General features: G+C 40.9%; 2 protein-coding genes across 4 annotated transcripts in view; one reads left to right on the top strand and one right to left on the bottom strand.

Annotated features, from left to right (window-relative positions):
- Positions 1 to 15,818, top strand: part of rbks (ribokinase) — a 92,362-nt gene extending 76,544 nt beyond the window's left edge. For all 3 annotated transcript variants that reach the window (XM_061895706.1, XM_061895707.1, XM_061895708.1), the window contains one exon: positions 15,391 to 15,818. In XM_061895706.1, coding sequence (XP_061751690.1) covers positions 15,391 to 15,564 — 174 coding nt within the window. In that variant the 3' untranslated portion in view covers positions 15,565 to 15,818. The remainder of the gene's footprint in view (positions 1 to 15,390) is intronic.
- A 2-nt stretch (positions 15,819 to 15,820) lies between these two features.
- On the bottom strand, positions 15,821 to 24,298 carry mrpl33 (mitochondrial ribosomal protein L33). The gene is made up of 4 exons (XM_061895709.1): positions 24,148 to 24,298; positions 23,837 to 23,855; positions 23,645 to 23,751; positions 15,821 to 16,015 (listed from the first exon to the last, which is right to left on the bottom strand). Exons 1-4 carry the CDS (start codon positions 24,167 to 24,169, stop codon positions 15,966 to 15,968), a joined length of 198 nt encoding a protein of 65 aa, XP_061751693.1. The 5' UTR covers positions 24,170 to 24,298; the 3' UTR covers positions 15,821 to 15,965.
- Between the last annotated feature and the right edge of the window lie 214 nt (positions 24,299 to 24,512).

A 24,512-nucleotide genomic window follows, 5' to 3' on the forward strand; every position in this document is an offset into this window, starting at 1 on the left:
AGTGGAAAAGCGCAAAACGTTTCTCTGCTTGCATCATGCAAGTGACGTCAGTGTTCGGCCCTCGAGAGCCATATACCACACCGTGATTGGTAGATTCCTTCAGCTTCGCACATAACTCTGTCAAGCGCCATTCATATAAAACTTGCGGGCCACACTAACAATAAACTTTCATATTAAGGTGGGGGCCACAAAATAACGTTGCGGCCCACGGGCCGCATGTTTGGGACCCCTGTTTTAAATCCACTAAACCCAAATGTACACTTTATGAAAAATATTATATTGAAAACGGTATCAACCTACAGTATCTTAAAATGTAAGTACAACCTTCAACCATTTTACTACAGAATGTCTTTTCATGGGGGAATACTAGAAATGAAGCTTGAATATACTTTAGAGTAGTCAGTGTACAGCTGCTACACAAAGTGTCATTTCTATAGAGTTATCCGTTTAAGATTATTTGTATTGTTTTACATGTCTTCAGAATTAATGATCTTTTTAACTGTGAAAGTTTAATACATGTGTAATGAACTTGATTGCGGCTAAATAAAGAAAATTTAGCACATTATTTTGTGTCCCGTTTTGATAAGACGCTATTGTCTATCTTTTAGTTTATATTTGTGCATTCATAAATTTTTCTTGAGCAAACTTTCCTTTTAAAATTAGTGATGGAAATTCACAACAATTTATTGCAACTTTCCCTTCTTTCTGCAATTTTATTCCAACAAACTAAAAAAAAAAAAACCCGCACTTTCCATTGCACTTTTTTGTATGAACTTCTGCAAATGTACACATCCCAGTGGGTAAACATTGAATTTAAATACGTTTGAAGTTTAAAAACATTAAATCTACGATGCAAATAAAGCATATTTTGTTGTATTTGTTGAATTACAAAGACACTTCAAACATCCATCCATCCATCCATCCATTTTTCTACCGCTTATTCCCTTCGGGGTCGCGGGTGGAGCTGGTGCCTATCTCAGCTACAATCAGGCGGAAGGCGGCGTACACCCTGGACAAGTCGCCACCTCATCGCAAACAATGATTAGAAAATTCATGAAGTCACAAGGTGATGAAATGGTAATGAAAAAATAAGCCTTAAAACATTGAAACTTTTTGAAAATGCCACAAGATGAGGCATTTTAGGCCGCAAGATTCACAAATAGAGGCTGTGAAATCCTGGAGCATCTGGTATACAAAAACCGAAGCAAAATTTTTATGAACACATTTTACTTGAAACCAATATTATACAATAAGTGGGATGTACAAAAATTAAGGGACCACTAGTATATAGGAAAAAAAATGGTGTAAAGTTCCAATGTAGCTACTCCCGTCATACGGAAGAGAGATTGTCTTTTCTCACCAAGAAATCTGCCACGGCCATTTCAAACTTCAGTGTGAGATCCGGCAGAGAACAGGCACAGGAAAGTCGTAAAGGTCAAGGAGCGCTGGACGGAAGCGACCGACACAAGCGTCAAGGCTCATCTTGGCGAGCGCTTGTGTCACTTGATTGACAGGACTCTAGATCTAACCTTCACCAAAGTGTGTCGAGGGCAGCGGCAGTGGGGATGAGGGGGGTAGGGGGCATACTTGTCAGCCTTGTTGAGCTTCATCTTGTAGTCCCGCTTACATCATGGACCTCTTGGAGGAGGAGGAGATGTTAGAGAGGAAGACAAAGGCGGGATGGAAGTTTGGATTAAAACTGACTTCAAGTTTGCATCACTGGTGTGACTGGATGAATGAATGTTGGTATAGACCAGGGATCACCAACCTTTTTGAAACCAAGAGCTACTTCTTGGGTACTGATTAATGCGAAGGGCTACCAGTTTGATACACACTTAAATAAATAGCCAATTTGCTCAATTTACCTGTAATAAATAAATCATATATATATATATATATATATATATATTATATATAAGGAAGTAGGTATGTAAAGGGTCAAGTGAGATTTATTAAAAACATTCTAAAAAACAGCAGCAATTCATAAATCCTTTATACATATGTTTATTGAATACTATTTCAATCAAGTATCTAAGTATCCAAAACAGTGTTCATAAACTGTGGAAAAAGTATCCAACAATCCAACATTCAGTGTTGACAGCTAGACTTTTTGTGGACATGTTCCATAAATATTGATGTTAAAGATTTATTTTTTTGTGAAGAAATGTTTAGAATTAAGTTGATGAATCCAGATGGATCCCTATTACAATCCCCAAAGAGGGCACTTTAAGTTGATGATTACTTCTATCCGTAGAAATCTTTTTTTTATAATTGAATCACTTGTTTATTTTTCAACAAGTTTTCTAGTTGTTTTTTTTATATCTTTTTTTCCAAATAGTTCAAGAAAGAGCACAACAAATGAGCAATATTTTGCACTGTTATACAATTTAATAAATCAGAAACTGATTACATAGTGCTGTATCTTACTTCTTTATCTCTTTTTTTCAACCAAAAATGCTTTGCTCTGATTAGGGAGTACTTGAATTTAAAAAATGTTCACAGGGGGTACATCACTGAAAAAAGGTTGAGAACCACTGTTGTAGAGGACGTTAAAGGCAGTGCAGTCACGGTACGCCCTTAATAATGTCGGCCGAGTGAAAATTGGGACAAATTGGGGAGAATGGTTGCACCGGTAGATTGTCGGGAGGTGCACTGAAATTCAGGAGTCTCCCGGAAAAATCGTGAGGGTTGCCAAGTATGTTGCTAGGGCGGGAAAGCCATTCATAGAAGGTGAATTCATTAAAAAGTGCATTTTAGATTTTTTAAGAAATCTTTTCTTGGGGCCCAGCCTCACCCAGTTTTTGCATCCAGTGGCCCCCAGGTAAAATGAGTTTGAGACCCCTGCTCTAAAGGAAACATATTTAGTTTTGACTTGGTAAACAACAAAATAAGCTGAATTGTAAAAGTTCAGTACCAGCAAAACGTCATATTTTTAAAGTGTTGGATTCCACGAATGACTGCAACTGGGTTCTTTTCAGGAAATCATCTTTTTGTCATTTCCACCGAATTGTCTTTTAGTCCACTTCAAAGCTTCATGGCTATTGCAATTAGCTTCAGATTTCCTTTTCATAAAATATAGATGTTTTTTGCAGCCAAGAGGTTTTAGTCGGACAAGATGACCGCAATCATGTTGGCATTGATGTATTGGGTGAGGACAAATAGAAGAAATGTGACAAACAATAACATGGAAAAATAACTGACCACTTCTTTATTATACACATTATTTATCATCCACTAGTCCATTAGGGTTCACAGTGGAAGAGGGGTTAGTGCGTCTGCCTCACAATACGAAGGTCTTGATTAGTCAGGGTTCAATCCCGGGCTAGGGATCTTTCTGTGTGGAGTTTGCATGTTCTCCCCGTGAATGCGTGGGTTCCCTCCGGGTACTCCGGCTTCCTCCCACTTCCAAAGACATGCACCTGGGGATAGGTTGATTGGCAACACTAAATTGGCCCTAGTGTGTGAATGTGAGTGTGAATGTTGTCTGTCTATCTGTGTTGGCCCTGCAATGAGGTGGCGACTTGTCCAGGGTGTACACCGCCTTCCGCCCGATTGTAGCTGGGCTAGGCACCAGCGACCCCAAAGGGGAATAAGCGGTAGAAATGGATGGATGGATAGTCCATTAACTGTAGTCATTCAATTAAATTACAGTATGTACTGTTGAAGGAGTGCTCAAAATAATTGATTTAAATCCAATTGTGATTCTTAGTCCATCTATCTATCTATCTATCTATCTTACCATGAATTGATTAACGTGGACCCCGACTTAAACAAGTTGAAAAACTTATTCGGGTGTTACCATTTAGTGGTCAATTGTACGGAATATGTACTGTACTGTGCAATCTACTAATAAAAGTTTAAATAAATCAATCTAACTATCTATCTATCTATTTATTATTGATTTCGATTCTAATTGAATATTTCCAAAATCGATTTTTGTTTTTTACTTAAAAAAACAACAATTCTTGGTTGGTTTTTTTAGGAATCAACTTTTTTTAACCTTTCCTGTTCAGTGACATGGGCAACTATCACTGTTGCTCTAGATCAGTGTTAATCACACTTAGCTCTCCAAGTACCACCATAATGAGCAACGTGAAAATACAGAAGCGTAGTAAGCCTAAGTATACAATAAAAACAAGGCTGAGGTTTTATTAACAAGTATGTTTGATATTTCGGCCACTGTAACATTACACAGTTCGAACGGTACCATTTTTTGAATATAGGAAAATAAAACACAATACTTTAATCAAGTGGTTCTTTGGTGTACCACTAGATGGAGCCCATTTGGCAGTTTGACAACAACTGCTGTAGATGCCGGAATCTGTTGTACAGATGTACTTTTAATGAGGGAAGTGTGGGATACTTCTCTTGTTACATTGTTTGTGCTTGACTCTATTCAATGTTTGGGCGTGGGTGGACAGGACAGAGAGAGACAACAACAAAAACAGAAGTACATCAGCAGATACAAAATATACAAATATAATACCCATATTCGAAAGCTAGTGAAGTAAACACTAAGAATACAGTATGAACAGTGATTATTATTTGACTTTATCTAATAATTATCATTTTTACTATTATTTCAAATACAACAATACATGCATCCATCCATTTCTACCACTTATTCCCTTTTGGGGTCACGGGGGGTGCTGACGCCTATCTCAGCTACAATCGGGCGGAAGGGGGCGTACACCCTGGACAAGTCGCTACCTCATCGCAGATAGACAGTCAACATTCACACTCACATTCACACACTAGGGCCAATTTAGTGTTGCCAATCCACCTATCCCCAGGTGTATGTCTTTGGAAGTGGGAGGAAGCCGGAGTACCCGGAGGGAACCCACGCATTCACGGGGAGAACATGCAAATTCCACACAGGAAGATCCCGAGCCTGGGATTGAACCCAGGACTGCAGGACCTTCGTATTGTGAGGCAGACGCACTAACCCTTCTTCCACCGTGAAGCCGTAGCAATACATAAATTATATAAATAAGTGGATTATGAGAGAAAAAAGAAAAATAGGAGAGGAATATATTAACTTAAAAAGTGTTATCAAAAAAAAGAAGACATTTTGTTAAAATACTTTTATTTATTTATTTTTTTAAACCACATTTTATGAAGACATTTAAAAAGACGTACATGCACAGCACGTGGTCGCTGTGCATGTACGTCAGCATCCAAGAGGAGCTTTTGTAGCCTGTAACCCAAGGTTCTATTACCATTGTTATACTAAATAATAACATGGATAGAGACTCGTGTTGAATCCGGAATTGATCCTGAATTGAGTCCTCGCACTAAGAATCAGGATAAAATCGAAACAGTAGTAGTAAGATTCACATCCTTTTACTGTAGGCCAAGAATATTGTATTAACTGAATTGAGGGGCCCATTTCCAGAAAGTTGTTACTGTATTATTATTTTGTATATTCCGGCGAGCCAGCGCCCTCTACAGTAGACATTTAATTTTGGTCTATTTATTTCGTCAGGGTTACAGGAATGCTGTTTTTAAGGACCTTCTACAAAATTGTGAGTTGCTCACAGTTTCCAGTTGAATAGCCCAAATGAGAGAGGACGTCAAATGGGAACCTTGAGGAACACCGCCAGTACATTTTAAGAATTTGAACAAATGACTACTGACTGCATCTAAAGTTAAGTTAAAGTTAAAGTACCAATGATTGTCACACAAACACTAGGTGTGGCAAGATAATTTTCTGCATTTGATTGATTGATACTTTTATTAGTAGATTGCACAGTTCAGCACATATTCCGTACAATTGACCACTAAATGGTAACACCCGGATAAGTTTTTCATCTTGTTTAAGTCGGGGTCCATGTTAATCAATTCAATTCATCACACTTGATCACCCCCTGGGAGGTGAGGGGAGCAGTGAGCAGCAGCGGTGGCCACGCCTGGGAATCATTTATGGTGATATGACCCCCAATTCTAACCTTTGATGCTGAGTGCCAAGCAGGGAGGTAATAGGTCCCATTTTTATAGTCTTTGGTATGACTCGGTCGGGGTTTGAACCCACAACCTACTGATCCCAGGGCGGACACTCTAACTACTAGGCCACTGAATAGGTAAACAAGTAAAGTGAAGTACTACAGCGACACCTTAGTTACTATTACCACATTACGAAAAAAATGTGTTACTGCAAAGAGAAAAGGACTTAGGCTGCCTCTACATACAGGATACAACCTACCTCACCTTATCCCTTTCCACACCCACAAAGCCATCGTTTAAGACCCCCTCCACCCTCTGTCCGCCGGTGCAATGCGACCTAGTACGCATGCAGACGCACATATATTACGTCATAGTCACCTCTGACCTGGAAGTGTACCCGTAGTCTTGGTATGTGAGGTCTTTCAAAGTTTCCTTTTGCCACATTTCTTCGAACAGTAAACTTTGCTTGCCTCACCATCAGCAGCTGTTAGACTATTGTAGTGAATCACACCTGAGCCCTCATACATGAATAAAATATTTAATGGACGTGTGAAAGTAAACAATGTGATGAAGAAAATTTTACAACAATCAATCTAGGGATCTAGATATCTGGTCGGGACACTCCTCACTCACTTATCTTCACCTTCATTGTCTATTCTTGCAATCCAGCCTGTGCTTGGAGGCTGAAAACGGCGGTCGTTTAGCGGCTCCTTCATGGCTTCACAGTAGATATGGAGTACAAAACTAGACGTTGAGTATCGCACGACATACATCGCAGACAATAACTGACAGTCTGCTTTGCCAATCCACATGCATTTGCTGTTTTCCGTAATACATAGCACACTCTACCTTTTTTTTCACATCCACGGGAGCCCGCATTCTCGTTGTCTCCCCTTCGACAAATGGACAAAGTTTTTGCAAAGTAGAATCACAGCTGACCTGGACATTCGACAGTTCTCTTGCCATTCCAGGTACATAGGGCTTCCAGGACTTGAACGACTTGGACTCGGTCAGAAGCATGTCTCCGCCTAAGGGGCGCTGTCCCGGACACATTTTTATCATTTCCCGCATTAATGAAATCCTGGACCTGATTCCACCCAGGTACTTAGGGCTTCCAGGACTTGAGCAACTTGGATTGGTCCGTAAAGTGGGTCCGCCTAGGGGGCGCTGTCACGGACACAATTTTTTCATTTCCCGCATTAATGAAATCCTGGACCTGATTCCGCCCAGGTACTTCGGGCTTCCAGGACTTGAGCGACTTGGACTTGGTCTAAAGCATGTGTCCGCCTAGGGGGCGCTGTCCCGAACACATTTTTATCATTTCCCGCATTAATGAAATCCTGGACCTGATTCCACCCAGGTACTTAGGGCTTCCAGGTTTGAGCGACAAGGGCTCAGTCCGAAGCGTTTGTCTGCCCAGAGGGCGCTGTCCCGGACGCATTTTTAACATTTTCCGCATGAATGAAATCCTGGACCTGATTCCACCCAGGTACTTAGGGCTTCCAGGACTTGAGCGACTTGTTCTCGGTCCAAAGCGTGTGTCCACCTAGGGGGCGCTGTCCCGGACACATTTTTATCATTTCCCGCATTAATAAAATCCTGGACCTGATTCCACCCAGGTACTTCGAGCTTCTTGGACTTGAGCGACTTGGACTTGGTCTAAAGCATGTGGCCGCCCAGGGGGTGCTGTCCCGGACACATTTTTATCATTTCCCGCATTAATGTAATCCTGGACCTGATTCCAGCCAGGTACTTTGGGCTTCCAGGACTTGAGTAACTTCGACTCGGTCCAAAGCGTGTGTACGCCTATGGGGCGCTGTCCTGGACACATTTTTATCATTTCCCGCATGAATTAAATCCTGGACCTGATTTTACCCAGGTACTTAGGGCTTCCAGGACTTGAGCGACAAGGGCTCAGTCCGAAGCGTGTGTCCGCCCAGAGGGCGCTGTCCCGGACACATTTTTAACATTTTCCCGCATGAATGAAATCCTGGACCTGATTCCACCCAGGCACTCACGGTTTCCAGGACTTGAATTACAGGGGATCAGTCCGACGCGCGTGCCCGCCTCAGGGCGCTGTCCCGGGCACATTTTTTACATTTCCTGCAAGAATAAAATCCTGGGCCTCCGCCCAAGTACTTAGGGCTTCCAGGACTGGAGTGACAGGGGCTCGGTCCTAGAAAAGACCCGGTTTTTGTGACACACCCAGGTCTCCTCCCTTTCCCCTCTAACCTTATGGTAAACACAACTTGCCATCGGACCGGCCCCCACCGGTCAGCATAATGCCGGTTACCCAGGTGAGGGATTCCTCCGGAACTACAGGTTTGCCTCTATTGCCGCCAGGCAAGCCCGATTTGAAGCGAAATCAAGACGACCCGTTTTCCAAAGTTGTCCAACATCGGTCCCGCTCCGGTTCTGCCCCAGTGTCCCACCGCGCAGATACCCCTGGGCTGCGATTCTTCCAGGCCTTATCCATAACCTTCGCTCAGCATTGCTATGTTGCCGACTGAAATGTGTTGTATCCCAAATAGCTGCAATCGTGCATTTCCTTCTCTTAAGGTATTCATATGTGATTTCTAAAAAGTGCCTGCACATGTGGAAGAAGGAGAAACACAGGCATGTCTGGATGACTCGCCTCCATCTTTCTAGTGGTTACCTCCGAGTGGAAACCAGTTGTTATTTCCTCTCTGAACTCAGTTTGTAAACGATCAATGAGTCCATACCGAGCTAAGAAATTCAAGAAATAGACGACGCACTTACCCGTGTAAAAAAATATCCAAAGCGGGGAACCTTAAACAATGGGTTAGTCTGGCTGATACGGGGTTTAGGCTAAATAATTATTTGATTAAGGAGTTATCTGGCTTAATGTAGTCAGGGCCTTAAAGAGGCACCCTGAGGAACGCCTCAGTTTTGTAAATCACAAGTTTGGACCCCAGTGTATGTTTGCTAGCAAAGTCAATACAATACTGCCAATGTGTTTACAGTGGTCCAAGTTCCTCTATACCAGACCTCGGCAAATTAAGGCCCGGGGGCCACATCAACCTTTTCAATCTGGCCCGCCGGACATTCCCACATATTTGTTTTTTAGATTTTTAAGATGGAAACTGTAGCTGCCATTGTGATGTGAATTGATGTTTTCAAATGACCGTAAGTCTTGAACTATACAAAGTATATAATTGGTTGGAATCTGCACTTTTGCATGATATACTAGTTACTATGATAATCTAATTAGTTACTATGATAATCTAATTAGTTACTATGGTCATCCAAGTCACAGCAGCTCAGACGAGGCACCAAGCAGTGTGGTTGTGGTGCGTTTCCACAGTGTTAGCCTGAAATGCGGGTGTCAGGGACAGACGCGGAAGGAGATTTTTAAAACAAAGTTCTAAAGCTTAGTGATATATCAGATATATCAGATTGTAGGTGGGGGGGGGGCTTTTTTTTTTCTAGTCCTTCACTCTCACTTTCCTCATCCACGAATCCTTCTTCCTCGCTCAAATTAATTGGGAAATCGTCGCTTTCTCGGACCGAATTGCTCTCGCTGCTGGTGGCCATGATTGTAAACAATGTTCAGATATGAGGAACTCCACAACCCGTGACGTCACGCGCATATCTTCTGCTACTTCCGGTACAGGCAAGGCTTTTTTATCAGCACCAAAAGTTGTGAACTTTATCGTGGATGTTCTCTATTAAATCTTTTCAGCAAAAATATGGCAATATCGCAAAATGATCAAGTATGACACATAGAATGGACCTGCTATCCCCGTTTAAATAAGACAATCTCATTTCAGTAGGCCTTTAAAGATCTAAAAAAATATATTTAAGAATGTCCGGCAGGTCAAATTGAAAAGCTTAACGGGCCGCATGTGGCCCGCGGGCCTTAATTTGCCCAGGTCTGATTTAAAGGATATACACTTTTGTTTCTCATTACTGTAGAATTGTTAAAATTGTCCTGTAATCGGAAGGTTGGAACTTTATCCTAAATGAATAAACAAACAAAAAATAAAATGGACATACAGTGGGGCAAAAAAGTATTTAGTCAGCCACCGATTGTGCAAGTTCTCCCACTTAAAATGATGACAGAGGTCTGTAATTTTCATCATAGGTACACTTCAACTGTGAGAGACAGAATGTGAAAAAAAATCCAGGAATTCACATTGTAGGAATTTTAAAGAATTTATTTGTAAATCATGGTGGAAAATAAGTATTTGGTCAACCATTCAAAGCTCTCACTGATGGAAGGAGGTTTTGGCTCAAAATCTCACGATACATGAACCCATTCATTCTTTCCTTAACACGGATCAATCGCCCTGTCTCCTTAGCAGAAAAACAGCCCCAAAGCATGATGTTTCCACCCCCATGCTTCACAGTAGGTATGGTGTTCTTGGGACGCAACTCAGTATTCTTCTTCCTCCAAACATGACGAGTTGAGTTTATGCCAAAAGTTCTATTTTGGTTTCATCTGACCACATGACATTCTCCCAATCCTCTGCTGTATCATCCATGTATCCATTTTGTTATAAACTCAACTCGTCGTGTTTGGAGGAAGAAGAATACTGAGTTGCATCCTAAGCACACCACACCTACTGTGAAGCATGGGGGTGGAAACATCATGCTTTGGGGCTGTTTTTCTGCTAAGGGGACAGGACGATTGATCCCTTTTAAGGACAGAATGAATGGGGTCATGTATCTTGAGATTTTGATCCAAAACCTCCTTCCATCAGTGAGAGCTTTGAATGGTTGAACAAATACTTATTTTCCACCATAATTTACGAATAAATTCTTTAAGATTCCTACAATGTGAATTCCTGGATTTTTTTTTTTCACATTCTGTCTCTCACAGTTGAAGTGTACCTATGATGAACATTACAGACCTTTGTCATCATTTTAAGTGGGAGAACTTGCACAATTGGTGGCTGACTAAATACTTTTTTGCCCCACTGTATGGTCGGTCAGGTAATTCCACAGATTGAAACCTGGATGTTGATTAATGGTGCAGCCCTACTGCATGGCTACAAAAGTGGCTCGGCCCAGCTACCAGACTGAAGACATAAACACAACTTAGGTCCCCACATGGAAATCCGACGAGACTGTGAAATGTTTGAGTTCTGATCTCACTCTTCCCAGCATCCTCCCACTGCGGCAGTCACAGGACCAGGAAGAGAGCAGATCCACTTGAATAATCAGCCTTAGCTGCACTTTGGTGGTTGTCAGTCGTACCTCCCGACCTTTGTAGACTTGTTTTTTTTTTTTTTAGTTGTTGGTCTCATGTACTGCTGACTCATCAGTGTGAGGCCCTGAAAGGGTTACTGTTGAGGTTGGAAGCGGGTGACGAGCGCCTCCCAGACCAATGTGAGTGTGAGGCCCTGAAAGGGTTACTGTTGAGGTTGGAAGCGGGTGACGAGCGCCTCCCAGACCAATGAAGTCTTTGGAGAGTCAAAGTGTTGAGTAATGGACTTGTGAGAAGAAGAGGGGGATCGGGTTGGGGAGCGTTTGTGGTTTTACTCCAGCAGGTTGCAACACGCCATTGTGCCTTTTCCCATAAATGCCCCCCCACCCCCTTCTCCTTCCAGACAGCACATTCCATCTCTTATCAATAAACAAGACACGCACCACTTTTTCCACACCTATATTTTAATGGGTTGCATCACATCAGCAATTTATGTTAAGCTTTTTCTGTGCTACCATCTAAATCTTTATTACATTTTAATACAAGAAGTTGGTTAACACACACATTTTGTGTCAAGTATAATCACAGACAAATACAAGTTACTTGTCAGCGTTGAGGCTGCAGGCGCAGCAAGGGTCACATGCTGCAGCACCCCCTACTGGTGATGAGTGTAGAACTTTGTTTTTGATTTAGTCTCTTTAAGGTTTAGAAGTCAGTCCAAATATTTGACTTATTTTAACCCTCAAGGGATTAAGGTTGACTTTCTTGGCCTTTCAGTAAAATGTTGCTGTATTTTTTAATGTAATATGTGAAGTGAATTATATATATATAGCACTTTTCTCTAGTGACTCAAAGCGCTTTACATAGTGAAACCCAATATCTAAGTTACATTTAAAGCAGTGTGGGTGGCACTGGGAGCAGGTGGCTAAAGTGTCTTGCCCAAGGACACAACGGCAGTGACTATAGGATGGCGGAAGCGGGGATCGAACCTTGCACCCTCAAGTTGCTGGTACGGCCGCTCTACCAACCAAGCTATACCCGCCATGTGTTGCATCCTTCCCTTATTAATTTTGTTTTCATGTTTAAGTTTGAAATATCGATGTATAATCTTTTCACTGGCTCAAACAGGACATAATTTTTTTTTTTAAAGGGATTTTTTTCTTTTTTTACTTTTTTTGCTCGAATCTCTCAATCAACTTAAGCCCTGAGCAAATATGTAAATATATATATATATATATATATATATATATATATATATATATATATGTATATGTTTTTTTTTTTTTTTTTTTTTTTTCTTTATAACTAATGCTGCCAATATGATTATTTTTAATCAGACTAACCACATTTTTTAATTTGGATTAATCATGATTAATCACAGGTTATTAAATTTAACGTAAATGGAAAAAGACCGTTTGGACAATAATGCAATTGTATTGTCAGAATGTCATACAGAGTAATTTTAACATGTTTAACTTGAATTTATTTATCTTAACATCATGTTTGTGTTCAATTACAGTGCACTAGTGGTTAGAGTGTCCACCCTGAGATCGGTAGGTTGGGAGTTCAAACCCCGGTCGAGTCATAGCAAAGACTATAAAAATGGGACCCATTACCTCCCTGCTTTGCACTCAGCATTAAGGGTTGGAATTGGGTGTTAAATCACCATAAATAGTTCCCGGGCGCGGCACCGCTGCTGCCCACTGCTCCCCTCACCTCCCAGGGGGTGATCAAGGGTGATGGGTCAAATGCAGGGAATAATTTTGCCACATCTCGTATGTGTGTGACAATAATTGGTACTTTAACTTTTAACTTTGACTGTATAGTAACACACACCCACACATATATATATATATATATATATATATATATATATATATATATATATATATATATATATATATATATAAATGTGTGTGTGTGTATAATTTTTGTGATTAATTGCATGAGTAACTTGTAATTTCTGTAATCATTTAAAGGCATTTATCAAATCATGTCAGTTTTTTTTTTTTTTAGTATAATCTTTTTCATTTAAACTGGTGACATCTAATCAAAAAGGCATTCAAAGAGACCAAAATTAAAACTCAAAAAATTATGTTTGATCATTTGTATTGTAAAATTTGATTTAAAAAAAAAGAATCTTAAATGATTTTTACACCGTTTAAAATCGTAAGGATTTTTACTTCCTGTTTAGCTTTGGTTTATTTATTCATACAGCACACATTCAAAACGACCATTACTGCCTTAAAGTATTGTATCAGTAACAGAAAGAAAATCACTTAACTATATAACATGGTATAAAAACAGCTAAATACACCAATCAAAAATGTTTTTTAAATAAAATAAGCAGTAGAAATAAAATGACTATCCATAAGCTAGCAAAAATGCATAACTAAAATCATACAAGTATCCATTAAAAATGTCCAGCTCAGCTTCTTAAACGCCAGTGCAAGTAAGTTAGTTACAATCACATCCTCCATCCATTTCTACCGCTTATTCCCTTTGGGGTGGCGGGGGGCGCTGGTGCCTATCTCAGCAACAATCACATCATCACATAAGAAAATTGACTTGAATGTTCCTACAGGGTTACTTTATTTCAGTGGAAATCATTTGAAGTCAGGGAAGTCAATGCACATCAGTGCTTATGGATTATAATAAAGGTTATATTTATGTCAGTGATCCAAATACTGTTGAACTACTGTAAACTGAAGTAATGAAAATAAAACAGGTGGAATTCCAACATGGCAAATACCTGAAATTACACGTGTGTAATATTGTACATTGTATGTATATTGTTCAAATACCAGATATTACACGTGTAATATTGTACATTGTATGTATTTTGCTCTGTGTCTTACTCTTGTCTTGTTCTGTATATTGCACAGCAGGGATCACCAACGCGGTGCCCGAGGGCACCAGGTAGCCCGTAAGGAACTGTTCTAAAAATAGCTCAAATAGCAGCACTTACGACATTTTTAATTCTAAGAGAGACAAAACTCAAATAGAATTTGAAAATCCCAGAAAATATTTTAAAGACTTGGTCTTCACTTGTTCAAGTAAATTAATTTAATGTTTTACTTTGCTTCTTATAACTTTCAGAAAGACAATTTTAGAGAAAAAATACAACCTTAAAAATGATTTTAGAATTTTAAAACACATATACCTTTTTACCTTTTAAATTCCTTCCTCTTCTTTCCTGACAATTTAAATCAATGTTCAAGTATTTTTTTTTTATTGTAAAGAATAATAAGTTTTAATTTAATTCTTCATTTTAGCTTGTTTTTTCGACGAAGAATATTTGTGAAATATTTCTTCAAACTTATGATTAAAATTCAAAAAAAATATTTTGGCAAATCTAGAAAATCTTTAGAATCAAATTTAAATGTTATTTTAAAGTCTTTTGAATTTCTTTTGAAATTTTTGTTCTGGAAAATCTAAAAGAAATCATGATTTGTCTTTGTTAGAAATATAGCTTGGTCCAATTTTCTATATATCATACAAAGTGTAGATTGGATTTTAACCTTTTTAAAACATGTCATCAAAATTCTAAAATTAATCTCAATCAGGAAAAATTACTAATGATGTTCCATAAATAATTTTTTTAATTTTTTCAAAAAGATTCGAATTAGGTAGTTCTTCTCCATTTTTTTTCGGTGGAATTTTGAATTTTAAAGAGTCGAAATTGAAGATAAACTATGTGTCAAAATTAAATTTTCATTTTTTTTTCGGGTTTTCTCCTCTTTTAAACTGTTCAACTAAGTGTTTTTTTCATCATTTATTCTCTACAAAAACCTTCCGTGAAAGGGAAAAAAAATGTACGACGGAATGACAGACAGAAATACCCATTTTTTTATATATATAGATTTATTTATTAATGGTAAATTGAGCAAATTGGCTATTTCTGGCAATTTATTTAAGTGTGTATCAAACTGGTGGCCTTTCGCATTAATCAGTACCCAAGAAGTAGCTCTTGGTTTCAAAAAAGTTGGTGACCCCTGTTGTACAGTATCTTGTATTTCTACAGTGTTTTGTATATTGTACAGGATTGCTTGTTATTTTTATTGGATAGTAGTCTGTTTATTTGAATTGTTAGTTTTTCCTTTATATACCTCTTGTGTTATTTATTTTACCCCATATTTGTTCCCACAACCGCACCTTAAGTGAGAGTCTTTAATCTCCTCATATGCAAATATAATGACAAAGTCTATTCTATTCTATTCTATAGTGAAAAGTACAGTAGCAATGCAAGACATGAAATAACGTTGATGTCTTCTCAGGGTGCAGGAGACAGCTTCATCGGAGCACTGGCATTTTACATGGCTCATTATCCCACGATGCAACTGGAGGAGGCGGCCCGCAGAGCAGGTCAAGTGGCAGGAGCCAGCGTGCAGGCCATGGGCACGCAGACCTCTTTTCCACACAGACAGGACTTAGCAGCTCAGCTCTTTTAAGAGCAGCTATGCAGATATGCATCAAGGGGTCTGAACTGGACCTAAACATGCCTTTTTTTTGTCTTATGAGCCATTTAAACAAATATTGAAGGACCAATAATGTTGTTTCCAGAGCATACAGAGTAAGATTATTATGATGTGGCACAAGCTGAAGTAACACACAAGTGTTACTTGTAGCAGTGACTTACTCTGTGGAACAATAAAAGCATGACTGGTGATGATGGCACACCAAGCGAATAAAAATATCACATTAAGATCTTTTGTGGTGTTTTTATTTTTGGAGTCGGGTTGTAGAGTGGTCGTATAAAACCCAGCACAGACATCTTCTCTTCCAGCCTACAAATATGACAATGTCAGTTTGAAATAGTACAGAATAACTGTCCGTGTATTCCACTTCATGTTTAGATGGATCTGATCTTCCTCTTCTCAAAGAACAGGACATGCTTGTTCACTGCAAAAAAACAAAATGTCAAATGTCCGGTAATGACACAGAATGATTACAGTGGGGTGAATAATTATCAGATTTCATAACCTTATTAAAAGTTATATTGTTAGTTTTCTTTTCTGAGAAACATTTTCCAGACTGATATAAAACATGTCCACTGCAGAGGACATTTATAATGTAAAAGTTGAAAAGAACTAAACTGTACAATATTGTTTTACACGTGTTAAACTGCATGTTTACATTGTCACTTTAAAGACATCAACTGTAAGTTATTCTTTTAAATACTTCCTTGACATAATATATGTTCCAATACAATTATTTACTTAGAAACACACTATATTGCCAAAAGTATTTGGCCACCTGCCTTGACTCACATATGAACTTGAAGTGCCATCCCATTCCTAACCCATAGGGTTCAATAAGATGTGGGTCCACCTTTTGCAAATATTACAGCTTCAAGTCTTCAGCGAAGGCAGTCCACAAGGTTGCGAAGTGTGTTTAAAGGAATTTTCCACCATTCTTCCAAAAGCGCATTGGTCTGATCAAACTGATATTGGTCGAAAAGGCCTGGCTCTCAAGTGTCCGTTCTAATTCATCCCAAAGGTTTTCTATCGGGTCCATGTCAGGACTCCGTGCAAGCCAGTCAAGTTCATCCAAACCAGACTCTGTCATCCATGCCTTGCTTTGTGTACTGGTACACAGTCATGTTGGAAGTGGAAGGGGCCCACTCCAAAGTGTTCCCACAAGGTTGGCAGCATGGAATTGTCCAAACTGTGTTGGCATCCTGGAGCATTCAAAGTTATTTTCACTGGAACTAAGGAGCCAAGCCCAACTCCTGAAAAACAACCCTACACCATAATTCTTCCTCCACCAAATTTTACACTTGGCACAATGCAGTTCGAAATGTACCGTTCTCCGGGAAACCTCCACGTCCCAGACTCCTCCATCAGATTGCCAGATGGAAAATGGTGATTCATCACGCCAGAGAACGCATCTCCACTGCTGTAGAAACCAGTGGTGACGTGGTTTACACCACTGCATCCGACGCTCTGCATTGGACTTGGTGACTTATGGCCTAGATGCAGCTGCTCGGCCATGGAAACCCATCCCATGAAGTTCTCTGCGTACTGTACTAATTGGAAGGTCATATGAAGTTTGGAGCTCTGTAGCAACTGACTGTGCAGAAAGTCATTGCACTATGTGCTGCAGCATCCGCTGACTCCTCTCGGTCAGTTTACGTGGCCTACCACTTCATGGCTGAGTCACTGTTTTTCCCAAACTTTTCCATTTTCTTATAATAAAGCCCACAGTTAATTTTGGAATATTTAGGAGTCAGGACATTTCATGACTGGATTTGTTGCACAGGTGGCATCCTATGACAGTTCCACGCTGGAAATCTCTGAGCTCCTGAGCGCGGCCCATTCTTTCACAAATTTTTGTAGAAACAGTCTCCATGCCTAAGTGCTTGATTTTATACACCTGTGGCCGGGCCAAGTGGTAAGGACACCTGATTCTGATCATTTGGATGGGTGGCCAATTACATTTGGCAATATGATGTACTTGTTTGTAGTAAAAAGTACAATTAAAACAGCTTAACATTATGTTTGTGTTCAATTACAGTGGCCTAGTGGTTGGAGTGTCCGCTCTGAGATCATACCAAAGACTATAAAAATGGGACCCATTACCTCCCTGCTTGGCACTCAGCATTAAGGGTTGGAAATGGGGGTTAAATCACCATAAATGATTCCCGGGCGCGGCACCGCTGCTGCCCACTGCTCCCCTCACCTACCAGGGGGTGATCAAGGGTGATGGGTCAAATGCAAGGAATAATTTCGCCACATCTCGTATGTGTGTGACAAACATTGGTACTTTAAAGTGTGTTTATTGTAAATATTCCCTTTTATAAACTATGGCATTTTTACCAAGCTTTCTTTTTTGGACATATACCACAATATTGTACTGTGGCTTAATACCGTGATAATATCGCAATGTGAGATTTGATAAAGTTACACCCCTAATGTCAACCGATAACTACAACATTCTCTGTTGTTTGGTGTTATTGGTAATGTTTTAATGTGTTTAAATGACACTTGTGGTAATTAAGATCAACCCGGAAACAGCTCGAAGAGGAAACATAAGTCCCCTCTCCAACGGGCTAATCACGCATAGGAGGGGGCATAAGATGTCGGATGCAGTGTGAGCTGGGCAGCAGCCAGAGTCGGGGACCTTGGCGGTCGAATCAGAGTATAGCTCAGAGTACCCGCCATTTTTGGATTTACTAAACAGAGTACTAGAGAGTGCTCCCTCAGGTGATTATCTTGTTCTACTGGGGGACTATAATGCTCACATTGGCAACGACAGTGCAAGGCATGGAGAGGCGTAATTGGGAGGAATCTGAACCCAAGTGATGTTTTGTTATTGGACTTTTGTGCTCGTCACAGATTGTCCATAACCAACACCATATTCGAACCTAAGGTTGTCCATATGTGCACTTCGCTTCAGGACAGCCTACACCGCAGTTCAATGACCGACTTTGTGGTTGTCATCGGATTTACGGTCTCATGGTTTGGACATTCGGGTGAAGAGAGGGGTGGAGCTTTCTACCACCTGGTGGTGAGTTGGCTCCGATGGTGGGGGAGGATGCCAGACCTGGCAGGCCCAAACGCATTGTGAGGGTCTGCTGCAAACGTCTTGCACAAAGTTTTAATTCCTACCTCCAGAAGGACTTTGAACACGAGGGAGGCGCTAGACATTGAGTCCGTGTGAACCATGTTCCGTACCTCTATTGTCGAGGCGGCCAATTGAAGCTGTGGCTGCAAGGTGGTTGGTGCCTGTGTGGCGGTAATTTCAGATGCCGTCAAGCTGAAGAAAGACTTCTACTGGGTCCTTTTGGCTCATGGGACTCCAGTCGCAGCGGATCGGTACCGACAGGCCAAGAAGTGTGCGACTTCAACAGTTGTGGAGGCAAAAACTCAGACATGGGAGAAGTTTGGGGAAGCCACGGAAAATAACTTCCAGACGACTCAAAGCGATTCTGGACCACCATCCACCGCCTTGGGAGGGGAAAGCAGTGCACCGTCAACACTGTGTATGGTGGGGATGATATGCTGCTGACCTCGACTCAAGATGTTGTGAACCAGTGGAGGGAATACTTCGAAGACCTCCTCAATCCCACCTACACGTCTTCCTAGGAGGAAGCAATGCCTGGGGAATCTTTGGTGGGCTCTCGTATTTCTGGGACTGAGGTTACAAAGGTAGTTAAAAAGCTCCTCAGTAGCAAGGCCCAGGGGGTGGAAGAGATCCGCCCAAGAGGTGGAAGAGATCCGCCCAGAGTTCATTAAGGCTCTGGATGCTGTGGGGCTATCTTGGTTGACAAGACTGCAACATGGGGTGGCATGGCTCGGTTGGTAGAGCGGCCGTGCCAGCAACTTGAGGGTTGCAGGTTCGATTCCCGCTTTCTTCATCCTAGTCACTGCCGTTGTGTCCTTGGGCAAGACACTTTACCCACCTGCTCCCAGTGCCACCACACTGGTTTAAATGTAACTTACATATTGGGTTTCACTATGTAAAGCGCTTTGAGTCACTAGAGAAAAGCGCTATATAAATATAATTCACTTCACTTCACTTCACATTGCGTGGACGTTGGGGGCGGTACCTCTGGATTGGCAGACCGGGGTGGTGGTTCCTCTCTTTAAAATGGGGAACTTGAGGGTGTGTCCAACTATCGTGGGATCACAGTTCTCAGACTTCACGGTAAGGTCTATTTAGGTGTACTGGAGAAGAGGCTATGCCGAACAGTCGAACCAGGGATTCCGGAGGATCAGTGTGGTTTTCATCCTGGTCGTGGAACTGTGAACCAGCTCTATACTCTCGACAGGGTCCTTGAAGGTGCAGGGGAGTTTTCCCCACCAGTCTACATGTGCTTTGTGGACTTGGAAGAGGCATTCAATAGTGTCCCTTAGGAAGTCCTGTGGGGAGTTCTGAGAGAGTATGAGGTATTGGACTGTCTGATTGTGGCGGTCCGTTCCCTGTATGATTGGTGTTAGAGGTTGGTCCGCATTGCCGGCAATAAGTCGGACCCGTTTTCAGTGCCATCTCCTAGTTAGGGAGGATATCTTGACAAAAGTGGAGAAGTTCAAATACCTCGGAGTATTGTTTACGAATGAAGGAAGAGTGGATTGTTAGATTGACGGGCATATCGGTGCGGCATCTGCAGTAATGCGAACACTGTATCGATCCATTGTGGTAAAGAAGGAGCTGAGCCGGAAGGCAAAGCTCTCAATTTACAAGTCGATTTACGTTACCATCCTCACCTATGGTCATCAGCTTTGGGTTATAAACGAAACTACAAGATCACGGGTAAAAGTGGCCGGAATGAGTTTCCTCCGTCGGGTGGCAGAGCTCTCCCTTGAATATAGGGTAAGAAGCTATGTCATTTGGGAGGAGCAGCGACTTTACTTTGTATTCCTCCCAAATGACATAGTTTCTTACCCTATCTTCAAAGGAGAGCTCCGCCACCCAACGGAGGACACTCATTTCGGCCGCTTTTACCCGTCAAAAGGAGCTGCATGAGGTGGTTCAAGCATCTGGTCAGGATGCCCCCCCGGGTTGATCTTAGGGAGGTGTTAAGAGAATGGAAAAGACCCAGGGCACGATGGGGAGGCTATGTCTGCTGGCTGGCCTAGGATCACCTCAGGATCCCACGGGAGGAGCCGGACTATGTGGCTGGGGAGAAGGAAGTCTGGGCTTCTCTTCTTAAGCTGCTGCCCCTGCAACCTGACCTCAGATAAGCAGAAGAAGATGGATGGATGGTTTACATGTCAATGTTTTCCTTTAATAGATGCTGGCGCATCGCAAGGGCAAAATCATAGCCGCCACAACTCGGAAAAAAGGATGGTGTTTTTTTTACATGAAAACAAATCGTAATATAATGTATAGTAGCCTCCAGAAAAAAACTAAAGTCTGATGCTATTTTTCAGAAAAATAGCAGGGAAAATATCATCTTCATCTTCGTGCTTCCTCGAACACAAAACAACACTTTTCCTTCTCCACCAATTGAAAAAAAAAAAACATAACATCCAAACCGCACAAACATTAGACATTAGTTTTCGTTATTCTTGTGGGGCAGACTGGCTCATACGGGGTTTGTACGCATCTTTTTTAATGCCACTTAAAATAAGTACTGCCAACGTGTATGTACAAACCCCGTTTCCATATGAGTTGGGAAATTGTGTAAGATGTAAATATAAACGGAATACGATGATTTGCAAATCATTTTCAACCCATATTCAGTTGAAGGCACTACAAAGACAAGATATTTGATGTTCAAACTCATTAACTTAATTTTTTTGGGCAAATAATAATTAACTTAGAATTTCATGGCTGCAACACGTGCCAGAGTAGTTGGGAAAGGACATGTTCACCACTGTGTTACAATACCTTTTCTTTTAACAACACTCAATAAACGTTTGGGAACTGAGGAAACTAATTGTTGAAGCTTTGAAAGTGGAATTCTTTCCCATTCTTGTTTTATGTAGAGCTTCAGTCGTTCAACAGTCCGGGGTCTCTGCTGTCGTATTTTACGCTTCATAATGCGCCACACATTTTCAATGGTAGACAGGTCTGGACTGCAGGCGGGCCAGGAAAGTACCCGCCACGCTGTTGTAACACTTGTCTTGCTGAAATAAGCAGGGGCGTCCATGATAACGTTGCTTGGATGACAACATATGTTGCTCCAAAACCTGTATGGACATTTTAGCATTAATGGTGCCTTCACAGATGTGTAAGTTACCCATACCTTCGGCACTAATACACCCCCATACCATCACAGATGCTGGCTTTTGAACTTTGCGCCTAAACAATCCGAATGGTTATTTTCCTCTTTGTTCTGAAGGACACCACGTTATTTCAAATATAATTTGAAATGTGGACTCGTCAGACCACAGAACACCTTTCCACTTTGCATCAGTCCATCGTAGGTGAGCTTGGGCCCAGCCAAGCCGGCGCCGTTTCAGGATATTGTTGATAAATGGGTTTGGCTTTGCACATCAGAGTTTTAACTTGCACTTACAGATGTAGCGACCAACTGTAGTTACTGACAGTGGTTTTATGAAGTGTTCCTGAGCCCATGTGGTGATTTACTTTACACATTGATGTCGGTTTTTGATGCAGTACTGCCCGAGGGATCAAAGGTCAGTAATATGTGAAGTGAAGTGAATTATATTTATATAGCGCTTTACATAGTGAAACCCAATATCTAAGTTACATTTAAACCAGTGTGGGTGGCACTGGGAGCAGGTGGGTAAAGTGTCTTGCCCAAGGACACAACGGCAATGACTAGGATGGCGAAAGTGGGAATCGATCCTGGAACCCTCAAGTTGCTGGCACGGCCGCTCTACCAACCGAGCTGAACCGCCTTACGTGCAGTGATTTCTCCAGATTCTCTGAACTTTTTGATGATTTTACGCACCGTAGATGGTTAGATCCCTAAATTCCTTGCAATAGCTCGTTGAGAAATGTTGTTCTAAAACTGTTCGACAATTTGCTTACAAAGTGGTGACCCTCACCCCATCCTTGTTTGTGAATTACTTAGCATTCCATGGAAGCTGCTTTTAAACCCAATCACGGGACCCAACTGAGCATGACCCTGCGGGATGTTCCATATAAGTGTTTGATGAGCATTCCTCAACTTTATCAGTATTTATTGCCACTTTTCCCAACTTCTTTGTCACGTGTTGCTGTCATCAAATTCTAAAGTTAATTATTATTTTAAAAAAAAAAATGTTTATCAGTATGAACATCAAATATGTTGTCTTTGTAGCATATTCAACTGAATATGGGTTGAAAATGATTTGCAAATCATTGTATTCTGTTTATATTTACATCTAACACAATTTCCCAACTCATTTGGAAACGGGGTTTGTATGTATGTATAAACAGTATACAGTATATGTGTGTTTAGCTAAAGGCAGAAAGATACTCTCGGCGCACATAGCTTGCGTCTTGCTCCTCCCTCTTGTACATACCATTCCTGCATACCTTCACGTGCACATCCCAAAAAAAATCTAGCTTTGCATCAGCATTTATTAATAATGACAAAGGCAAAATACCGAGAAATATATCGTATATCGGGATATGGCCTAAAAATATTGTGGTATTAAAAAAAGGCAATATCGCCCAGCCCTATCCATCCATCCATTTTCTAACGCTTATTTCCTTTCTTGGGGTCGCGGGGGCGCTGGCGCCTATCTCAGCTACAATCGGGCGGAAGGCGGGGTACACCCTGGACAAGTCGCCATCTCATCGCAGGGCCAACACAGATAGACAGACAACATTCACACTCACATTCACACACTAGGGCCAATTTGGTGTTGCCAATCAACCTATCCCCAGGTGCATGTCTTTGGAGGTGGGAGGAAGCCGGAGTACCTGGAGGGAACCCACGCATTCACGGGGAGAACATGCAAACTCCACACAGAAAGATTACGAGCCTGGAGTTGAACCCAAGACTGCAAGAACTTTGTATTGTGAGGCAGACGCACTAACCACTCTGCCACCGTGAAGCCCCCCCAGCCCTAATGCCAGTATATTTGTTTTATCATTTTGGATAGCCTAAAACATGACAATACATCTTACCAATTGGATCATGTCTGAGGAGTACCAGTTTATCTTTAATACGGCTTCTCTTTGTGTTGAAGACGAAGCCTGAGCCCGCAGCACTCACCATCTGCACCAGGATGTTCCTGGCAGAGTACACAAAACACACGTGTCATGTGTAAAACCTATATAAAAAACAAGAGTTGATCTTTTTTCTTTTTTTTTACTTACTTTGATTTTGCCTTGGCCACTAAAAATAAGAAAAGTCAGTCATATTAGTGATGCCGAACAACATGATGGTCTCATTCCAGCTGGGTGTTCATGTTTTACTTTTTGAAGACGATTCGCGTCTTGTTAAAGTTAAGACATAATGGAGTGCTACAATAACAGAGAAAACGTGCCGACAACAACACAAAGTTGTGTTGTTTTGTGCTTCTGCTATGTTGAATACAAAGTATTTAGCATGTACGCTAGCTTGACAGGTACGTTGAATATACGTTCCACGAATTGTTAAATAGTAGGTAAAAGTGTTGGATACTCACAGTTTACAGAGGTAAGGAACATTTTTCACCAACAAATTAGCAAGACCTGTTATTTTAGTAGGTAATAATGAAGCATTAGTCTACTGTATTTGCCAAACTGGGAAGTCACATTGAGATGTACACTTCCAGGTCAGCACTGACGTACACTTCGTTTCAACATTGTACTTCCGCTTAGCAACATTTTTTTTTTTAAATAATAATATACTTATTCCTATTATAATTCATTTGAACAAATAACAACACTCACACAATATAAAACATGTATTAAAAACATTGCATATGTTTTAACATGTCAAATGTTTCAATACTGTTATAGTTAACGTTAAATCGAACGAATATATTAACTTAAAAATATATACGAATTA

This window comes from Nerophis ophidion, linkage group LG03, assembly GCF_033978795.1.
Source record: "Nerophis ophidion isolate RoL-2023_Sa linkage group LG03, RoL_Noph_v1.0, whole genome shotgun sequence".
NCBI lineage: Eukaryota > Metazoa > Chordata > Actinopteri > Syngnathiformes > Syngnathidae > Nerophis > Nerophis ophidion.

Excerpts from the sequence above, each read along its gene's own strand:
- mrpl33 (XM_061895709.1), bottom strand. The coding sequence starts at position 24,169 with ATGTTCCTTACCTCTGTAAACT. Across the intron at positions 16,016-23,644 it reads CCTCAGACATGATCCAATTG|TGAACAAGCATGTCCTGTTC; the intron begins GTAAGATGTATT and ends GTTTTTTTGCAG.